General features: G+C 36.1%; 1 protein-coding gene across 1 annotated transcript; it reads left to right on the plus strand.

Annotated features, from left to right (window-relative positions):
• The first annotated feature begins 5,207 nt into the window (after nucleotides 1-5,207).
• Nucleotides 5,208-9,216, plus strand: LOC101896846 (ADP-ribosylation factor-like protein 15). Its single transcript, XM_020039415.2, has 4 exons — nucleotides 5,208-5,556; nucleotides 5,664-5,889; nucleotides 8,439-8,807; nucleotides 8,877-9,216. The coding sequence occupies exons 1-4, from the start codon at nucleotides 5,495-5,497 to the stop codon at nucleotides 9,171-9,173; spliced, it is 954 nt and encodes a 317-aa protein (XP_019894974.2). The 5' UTR covers nucleotides 5,208-5,494; the 3' UTR covers nucleotides 9,174-9,216.
• The last annotated feature ends 1,515 nt before the right edge of the window (nucleotides 9,217-10,731 follow it).

Consider the following 10,731-nt stretch of genomic DNA (forward strand, 5'->3'; position numbering starts at 1 on the left):
GGTACCGTTATATGGGGGCTATACGAAGACGTATACCTGCACAGACAATTTTCTGTTTTGTGCTGTAGTAACCATTACGAATTTCAAATACCAAATTTGAAACAATTCCGGCGAATAATGTAGCTAAGATCATCAAAATACCGTATATCGGGCGGGACCATTATATGGGGGCTATAAGAAGACGTGGACCTGCACAGACAATTTTCTGTCATAGATTGTAGTATCCATTACTTAAATCACCAAAATACCGAAAATAAGTAGGGGGTACCATTATATGGGGGGCAATACTAAAACGTGGACCTACATGGTCCATTTTCATGTTGTGGAGTGCATATTACGCACATGATGGACTTTAACGCCAAATCGGAGGAAACGTATGTATGAGAGCTATAGCTATATCTAAACCGATTTTAACCAAATTTAAAGCACTTGTTTCTACGATGACTTCATTCATTCAGTTCATTTGAGCTGATATTAGCCATTTGGTACACAATAAATCTGAAATCGGATAAAGATATATATATGGGAGCTGTATCTAAATTTGAACCGATTCTCACCAATAGGGTTCGCCCTTGAGCCAAACAAATATTGCATGGAAAATTTCATCTCAATCAGATAAAAAACTCGACCTGCATTTTGTTGACAAAAATGTGATTCTCTGAAGATCCTCAAAAGTAACTATGGATCTATTCCGCTTCCTTCCCTATGTTACAAATAAATGCACAAAAACTTAATACCCTTACCACTATGTGGTGTAGGGTATAAAAATAGGCGTCTATTGTGATCCTAACACTATCTCCATTTCCATCGGGCCATAATTGTTATCTGTAGCATGATTGAAATGTAACATTAACAGACGGACGGACATATATACATAGCTAGATTGACTCAGCTATGCGAGATAAGAAGATCCATACATAGTTTCCTATGTACAGGACCAATATTTCGGAGTATTACATAATTTTTGGTACTGCCTTTAAGGGCTATGCTAAAACCTGGACCTGTGAAAATAATTTTCTATATGAGAAAATGGTTGGATTGTCAGATCCAAACTCAAACATTGAAATAATTCCCTTGAACAATATGGCCAAAATCACTGAAATACCGAATACAGAGTGCCACAGTTTTCTAGGGGATACACGAAAACGAGGATCTGTATGAGCAATTCTCTATCACAAGAGGTAACCCATTACAAACTCCAAATACCAAATTTCCGTTAAAAAGAAAAAGGGGACACTAATCATCAAAAGGCGTAATGTCTGGAGGTACAATTATTTGGGGTCTATACCACAACTCAGACCTATATAGACAGTTTCTTACAATGATGTTTTCTGTATACTGAGAACACAAACTGCCAATTTACATAAAATTGGGCTAAGAACTATATTTAAAACCATTAAGTGGGTTATACCGTTGTATGGGTGCTATACCAAAACATGGTCCTCTATGGCCTGACTAAAATTTTATTAACCATTTTCAATGCAATCTATAATCTCACCATGCTCAAATCTAACTATCATTTACAGTGCATCACAACCCGAAGTTTAGATAAGAGACCCAGATTTGACTACCCTTTTACGAGTAGTAAATAAACCGATTATTTGACAACAAATACGATATACAATTTGAATTTATTTATTTTAGGGCCCTCATTGTTTTTTGAAAACCAAAGGTCTCCCCATGGTTGTAAATAATAGCAGCAAAATAGCTTTTCATATACATTGCAAACTTCTGCCTTAAGGAAAAGCTTTTAAAGTTGAGTAGAGAATTAAACCCTCAGCAGCTTTGTAACACACAACCACATCATCATCACATAACATCACTAGCTTCACAGTCCTTTCCCATTGTCACATCAACCACCACCTAAACTGTCATACAACAGAAAATACAGTACAATTTCAAAATTTAACATTGCTGTTAGTTCTGCTCAGAACAGTAATGTTGCTAACATAAAAAGTAAGTACAGATATGCGATACAACGTTATACCATGTTATTGAACGTTAATTTTGAATTAAGTTTTAAATCAGAAATATTTATACATTATATACACTCGAATATTGACTGGAATCTAATATTCGAAGGATCTGAATCATATTTCGCACATCGAAAATATTTACTCAAATTCAAATACAATTTCAGTTACAAATGACTTACTAACTCCAGGGTAGAATAACCCCAGACAAAACCCAAGGGAACTGATGGGGATTGGTAGCTCCTCCCGAAACCTAGTTTACAGATGTATAACCTCCGCCAATGTCGGTTTATTAAAATAAATGTTGACATGCATTATGGTTATTAAAATGTTGATCCTTTATAGGGATGGTACTGAAGGAGTGTGTCAATATTTTCCATTTCTTATCTGACCTAAGTATTATTAAATACTACAACGTGCCAGATTTTGACTATATTGACTACTTCCTTTACATGAAATATGTGATAATTTTTATAACATGCTGATAAATATTTGAGGTTCCAGATATATTGGACCGATTCATTCAGTTTCTCTAATACTAACAAAAACATTTCAATGTGAAAACTACAAAGAATATCGAACAATCATTTCCAATTTTATGCGAATATTTGTCAATCTTTTGTGGGAGGGAACACAAGGTGGCCGATATATTCCATATTCATATTAGATCTCTGGTTGAGAAAAATATTAGAAATATAAATAAAACAAGTAAAAAAGCAGTAAGTTCGGCCGAGCCGAACTTTGAATACCCTTCACCATTTGGAACGAATTAGAAAATTTTCAAAAATAAAAAACAATTCAAAATTCTGTTAAAATCTTTCTTGTGTAAATAAAAATTCGGATGTGTGAAATTTGAAGATATTCGGCTTCTTATTTCATATTTTATAACAGTTAACATTATTCAGAATTTTGACCCTTTGTGGGGAGGTACTTGATGGAGTGGGTCGATATTTACCATGCTCGCATCTGACCTAGCACTGAAAAAAAATATTAGGATTTTTTATGAGAAAAATATTTTCTCTGAAAATTTTGAATTTTCGTGTTGGAGGTACCGGAAGAAATGAACCGATGTTGCCAATTCCCGAATTCGATTTACGTGTGGAAATAATGTTGCGATGTACCATGTTTGGACCAAATCGTATTCTCGTGCGTACAACCAGACATTGGACGGACACCCCTAGATCGACTCCAAATTTTATGAAATGAATTTGGCCCATAGAGACTTAGGGTCTAAAATCGTTATTTCGATGAGGCACGTTTTGGCCGTATCAATCGATATATAGCTTGTGTAGCCATATGGCTGAGGGCGTAAGAATCACATGAGGAGACCCAGATTAGAATAAAACAAGAAAAAACTACGATAAATTTGGTTTGAATTAACTGAACCATGGGAAAAATGTTATATCCAAATTTCTCGACTTCAAAAAACTTAAAATATAGGATTATCGCTCATATATTCGAAGAGTGAAAGAATTAAAAAAATGTACTTTGGGTTTGAAATTTTAGTTTTTTTTTAGAAAATTTTCTTTATTCTTCCTTCAAATTTTCATGTTGATATCTGTAGATTGACATAAATCAGTATGTCCAGTTAAATACTTTAAACAGGAATTTAACACTGATATTTGCGACCTCTTTGCAAATGATTGTATATATATTATATTATTTTTGTGTATAAACCTTTTTAATTCGGGAAGTTACAATTTCAATCCTTTGCATTTTGTTTATTCGACGACAACTTCAAGAGTTGTAAAATAAAACAATTAAAAAAGGTTTAAATTCGGCCGGCCCGATCTTTAAAAACCCTCCAACAAAATCGAAACTTGAAAAAAAAAATGAAATGAATAATGTCGCTAAAATCATCTAAATACCGAATATCGGGAGGTACCGTGATATGGGGGCTATACGAAGACGTGGACCTGCACAGACAATTTTCTTCCATAGGCTGTAGTATTCATTGCAAAATTCTAGTACCAAATTGGAAACACCTCCGGTGAATTATGTCGCTAAAATCACCAAAATACCTAAAATAGGGAGGTAACATTATATTTGGGCTATATGAATTATGTCGCTAAAATCAGCAAAATACCGAAAATAGGGAGGTGCCATTATATGGGGGCTATACCAAAACATGGACCTACATGACCCATTTTCAATACCAAAAGTCCTGCAGACCTAATACACATTTGAGTAAAATTTTAAAATCAGCTATAAATGTGCCCCTTCGGTTGGCCACCAGAACTCAAGCGCCGGTCATGGTGATGGTGTGGGCCGCTCGTAATTATAGACCGTGGCATCAGAATAAATACCGATTATTATCGCGAAAATATTCTGGATGGTGTCTTAAAGCCTTAGGAACGCAAACATTTTGGCCGAAGACCTTGGACATTCCAACAGTACTCAGCACCATCGCACTTAGCCACCCAAGAATGGTTAGAAAATGAGGTTCTTCGCTTCATTTCCAGCACACAGTGGCCACCAAAATTTCCGGATATCAATCCGTTGGACTATTGTGTCTGGGTTATTTTGAAAAGCAAGGCTGACACGAAAAAAATACAAAAGTGTCAATCACCTGAAGCAAGCGCTTCGCCGGGAATGGATCAAAATATCGCAGAGCAACATTCGGGCAGCGTGTCACGGTTTCATTGACCGTTTGAAGGCCACAATTCGTGCCAAAGGCTACCAATTCGTACTAATCAAAATTTATTTTTCTAAAATTTGAAGCTATTTTCAATGTTTTATCTTTAATTCAATAAAATTAAAAAATATATATGTAAAAATTATGGCGTTTGACTTTGTTGCAGATTTTTTATCTTACCCTGTATATCGGGACGTACCGTTATATTGGGGCTATACGAAGACGTGGACCTGCATGGCGCATTTTCAGTACCAAAAGTAATGCACACATAATACACATTTGAGTAGAATTTGATCAACCTACTTCATTTCGTTCGGAAGCTAGAGTGATTTCCACAGACGGAAAGACGAATCGACATAGAATTTTATGCTGATCAAGAATATATATACTTTGTGGGGTCTAAAATGTATATTTCGAGGTATTACAAACGGAATGTCAAACTTAATATGCCCTCCATACTATGGTGGAGGGTATAAAAATCATTGGTCAACTACTTTAATTTACAACCCTATCAACATTAAATATGAAGTAGCTTTTCTTCTTGTCGATCGCTGCAACCTAACTACAATCGCTAGCCCTATAAAATCGTTACCATGGCAACATAAAGTGGTTGCATAGCAACGTCATATGGCATTTGCCCGCAAGTGGATACTAACAACTGCACTAAACCTCAGGCAGGCAATTGTTGTAGTAAACAAAGAAACACTAACAAATGTTGTGGAAATTCATTTCTTGGAAAAACAAAAATATTTATCAAAAAAGCGTATATTATTTTGAAGTTAAATTTTCCTACTTCTAAGAATACCATCACGGCGAATTTGTGACTATCATTGGTATTACACGGAACTAATTATCGGCAATTGAATGACAATGAAAATCTCAGCTAATGGGTGTAATTCTGTGTAAATTTTGTTGTTGCCGTTGTTGTAAATGCTGGGATGGAAACAGGTAATCTAAACATTGAACATCTGTACAAAAAGTACCAGTGACATTCATAAAACATTAATTCCGATTCGACCTCTCATATTTTCTTATTGATTCTACGCCAATCGCAGTGTTGGCGTTCTTCCAGAGAAAAAACTCAAATTCCTACTACTCGGCTTGGCTGGCAGTGGAAAAACCGAGATAGGCCACTATCTTATGGAGAAGCAACGTCTAGACTACGAATCAACAAATGGAGCTCATAACTATTCGATGAAGTGCGGGAATGCTCAGTGTTCGATAACGGAAATTGGAGGCAATGATGACATTCAGAATATTTGGCATCATTATTATGCAGGGGTGAGTGAGAGAGTGAGTGAGTGAGTTGTTCGGCACTACTATTAGACATTCATACAACGTCGTGAACAGAATTCCACATTGTAAATCATACAATAGAAAAAAAGTGAAAAAGTCAAAGTTAGATATTCTATATAAATCTAATTTTTTGGCAATCTTAAGCCAGTTGGATTAGCCTCTGTTGGGTTTGCAGTGTCAAAAGAGGCAAGAAATTATGCACATACTATATAATGTGTGGGTAGGTTGTATATTATAGTATTAATTGAACTAGCTAAAATATTCAAAGGGATTGTATGAACAACTAATCTGCCATCAATATTAAAATAGAATTCAACACTAAGATATGATTGAAAAAAAAAATCAGTAAGTTCCATCCACCATTTGGAACGAATTTAGAAATTTTCAAAAAATGAAATCCTTAAAAAATTCTGTTAAAATTTAAAAAAAACGAATATTGCCGTTATATTGGGGTCTATATGACATCGACCTACATAGGTATTGGCTGTCATAAGTCATTACCATATTCAAATTCGAAACTTGAAATAAACGGTGAATAATGTAGATAAAATCATCAAAATATCGGATATAGGGAGGTACCGTTATATGGGAGCTGTGCGAAGACTTGGACTAGCATAGACAATATTCTGTCATAGGCTGTAGCATCCATTACGAACTTCAAATACGACATCTCAAACAATTTCGGTGGGTATTGTACCTAAACTCGTCAAAATACCGAATATAGGGAGGTACTAGTATATGGGGCCAATTCGAAGACCTGGACCTGCATTGACAATTTTCTGTCACAGACTGTAGTTCCCATAATGAACTCTAAATACGTAATTTGAAACCATTCTGGTGAATAATGACGCTAAAATCATCAAAATACCGAATATTGGGAGGTATCGTTTATGGGGGCTATACGAAGACATGGACCTGCACAAAAAACTTCTGTCATAGGCTGTAGTATCCATTACGAAATTCAAATACCAAATTTTAAACAATTTCGGTTAATAATGTCGCTAAAACATCAAAATAGCGAATTTATGGTGGTACCGTTATATGGAGGCTATACAAAGACGTGGACCTGCACAGACAATTTTCTGTGATAGGCTGTTGTATCCATTTCGAACTTCAAATACCAAATTTGAAACAATTCCGGCGTATAATGTCGATAAAATCATCAAAATACCGAATATCGGGAGGTACCATTATGTGGGGGCTATACGAAGACGTGGACCTACATGGCCCATTTACGAACTTAACCTGCATTCTAGAAAAATAAACATGTGTGCAAAATTTTTCGCGATAATATTCGGCATTTATTCTGATGCCACGGTCGATTAATACGAGCGGAGAGTGACCATCGGCTGTCATGGCGGCCCCCACCATCACCATGGCCGAAACTTGAGTTTTGGTGGCCAACCGAAGGTGCCACCGTTTTGTTTGTTTACAAACTGTTGCAGAACGAATGTTTTATCATCGGAGAAAACCAAATTCGGCAGTTCACCACTTTGGGCCAAACGAACCAACTCTTTAGCTCTTTTGAGCCTATTTTTATTGTAGGTTCTTGCACTTTTCTTCAATTTCAATGGCTTTAACCCGAGCACATTTTTCAATATTTGCTGAATGGAATTTTGCGATATATTCAGCTCACGAGCCATTTATCGGTCACTGCGACTTTGATTTCGATCAAGTCACTTCTTCACTTTTCGAAATATTTCCGCTGATGTTGCTGTTTTCTTACGTCCACTTTCTTGACGTCGGGCTACGCTGCCAGTATCACGAGCGATGGTACGAGACGCAAAAGATTTATTCATATTTAAATGTTGGAGTGCTCTAACGATAGCCACTTGCGGTTTCTGGAAAATTCTCACCAAAATCTTTTTTTTTTAAGCTTGTAAACAATATAATGAGCTGTCACTGGAAAAATTTTAACAGCTGTCGGATGAGTGTCTTAGAAATGACAGCAGTCTGAATTTGGTTGCTGTTTTTTCATATCACCCTGGATATATAGGAGCTATACCCAAATTTGAACCGATTTCAGTATAATTTGACTAATTTATTTTCTGATCAAAATCCTGTCACACATTCCAAATTTCATTGGAATCGAACATACATATCGTGTTTGGTGCTTCTAATAAATTAAATCGGCTGAAAATATATATGGGAGCTATATCTAAATCTGAACCGATTTAAATATAATTTGGCAAAATCATTTTTCCTTTACGCATTCCAAATTTAGAGACTGTATCTGTAATCGATCAATAGATATGTGCATATAAAATCTAAATTTTTGGGAGGTACCCCCGATTCTGATGCCATATCTCCAGTTATAAGTGGAATTTCAAAAATTTACATAGCCTATGTTACTTTCAGGCGATGTTGTAGCATACTTGGAAATTTTCAGGAAAATGTGTTCAGCTGTTTTCGAGTCCATAAATTACAAACAAACAAACATACATACATTTTCCTCTTTTATAGATATAGGTGTATAAAATTCTCGTTCATATTCGTATCCTTATTATCTATCGTTTTGTTGTTTTTTTTTTCAGACAATGGCGATAATTTATTGCTTCGACCTGTCTTCAACGTGGGAAAATATGAAGAAGTCATTTAGTTTACTACACAAAACATTGAAAAATCCATATATTAGTGGCAAACCTGTCCTGCTGGTGGCAACAAAAGCCGATCAGGCCAATGAAAGTATACAACTGTATGATATTGAGAACTCGTTTCGGTTGCAACGAATGGCCAGCACATGTGGGAGTGCTCTTCGGCTATGTGTATACGATCCAGGGACTAGTGATGTACCAAGAAATAGCAACACAACCATAAAATCCGGTATCAATTGGTTAGTGAAATACATATTGGATAATTACGATCTGATACAAATGCGTTTGAGCTGTGATAAAAATATGAAGGTAAATATATAATTACGTAAATGTCTTAGAATGAAATTCAAAAAGATTGTGTGTGTTTTTCTTTCTTAGGACTGGGAGGAACATCGCAACAAACTGGTGACCGAAGGAAAACTAAATTTTCGAGCCTATCAAAGGTTTCCCAAAGCTTCCAATCGTCATAAATTATGGCGTTTATCTCACAAACGCTTACGTCGTAGCTTAATACGACCACGTACTGCTCCGCCAAAATTAAGTTTTATCTCCACATCGAAAGAAAATAATTTAACTGTTCGGAATACTTTTTCTTCCACGCAAATCTCATTAACTGACTCAAGTAAGGTGCCAAATGGTGTACTGCCGCATGAAGATAACTCAACTGTAATTTGACGAAATTTTAAATGTTTAAATAAATTGTTGTTCCTTTTGAAAACCCTAATATTCATATTTACGGAATATATAACTAAAAAGAAAAAAAAAAACAGTAAGGAAAGGCAGCCGGACGGGCCCGACTATATGTTACCCTACACTACTATGTGTATTTAGTAGAGCTCCTGTAACAACCAAATATGAACAGTCCTTGACAAACTTTGAAACACTTATTTCTGAGCTGTATCTGATATTTGTTACCAAAGAATATTGTTATGTAGAGTATATTACGCTTGTGAGGGACTTAAACACCAAATCGGAATAAAAGTATTTACGTGAGCCGATTTTCACCAAGTTTGCAGTATTTGTGTCTAGGATGAATTCAGTCGGAATTGCCATTCCATTTGGGCTGATCTTAGGCATTTGGTGCACAATAAACCTGATATTGGATAAAGATATATATGGGAGCTTTATCCAAATCTAATTAGATCTCGATAAGATTTCATAGAGGTATTTTTGAGCTCTATGAGTTATATGGTACCAAATATCATTCTTGTAGAATGCATACTATGCCCCAAATCGAATGAAACATATACGTAAATCTATAGCTATATATGAACCGATTTTCTTTCGAAGCATTTGCTTCTAGACTGAATTCGGTCCGATGTGCAAAAATTCAGGTCATTTGGGGTGATATTAGGCATTTGGTGCACAATAAACCCGATATCGGATAAAGATATATATATTGGAAAAATTGCAACCAATTTCAGACTGCTGTCATTTCTAAGCCACTAGTCCGACAGCTGTTAAAATTATTATATTGTTTACTATCGTACAAAAGCATTTTGGTGAGAATTTTCCAGAAAAAAAGTTATTCGTGATGGAATTCGAGCGTGATAGTGTAATTTCTTTATATTTGGCAGGAAAACCACAATTGGCTATCGTTAGAGCACTCCAGCATTTAAATGTGAACCAATCTTTTGTGTCTCGTACCATGGGTCGTTACCGTGATACTGGCTGCGTAGACCGACGTCAAGAAAGTGGACGGAAGAAAAAAGAAATGGTTCGAAAAGTAAAGAAGCGACTTGATCGAAACCCGCGTCGCAGTGGTCGAGAAATAGCTCGTGAGCTGAACACATCGCAATATTCCATTCGGAAAATATTGAAAAATGAGCTCGGGGTAAAGCCATTGAAATTCCAAAAAGTGCAAGAACTTACATCGCAACAAAAAGAAAATAGACTCAAAAGAGCTAAAGAGTTGCTTCGCTTGGCCGAAAGTTGTGAACTGCCGAATTTGGTTTTCTCCGATGAGAAAACATTCGTTGTCCAGCAGTTGGTAAAAAACAATATGATCGTGTTTACTTGCCAAAGAGGTCAGCTTAAAGTGTGCACCTTCGGTGCACATGCTGATTGCGTGGGCCGCCATAAAAGCCGATGGTAGCTCTCCGCTGGTATTAATCGACGTGGGCATCAGAATAACTTGCGAATATTTTCGAAAATATTCTGGAGGTTGTATTAAAGCCTTGGGCACGCAAACATTTTGGTCGCAGACCTTGGACATTTCAACGGGTCTCAACAC

The sequence above is a fragment of the Musca domestica genome, unplaced genomic scaffold (assembly GCF_030504385.1).
Source record: "Musca domestica strain aabys unplaced genomic scaffold, Musca_domestica.polishedcontigs.V.1.1 60, whole genome shotgun sequence".
In the NCBI taxonomy this organism is placed as follows: Eukaryota; Metazoa; Arthropoda; class Insecta; order Diptera; family Muscidae; genus Musca; species Musca domestica.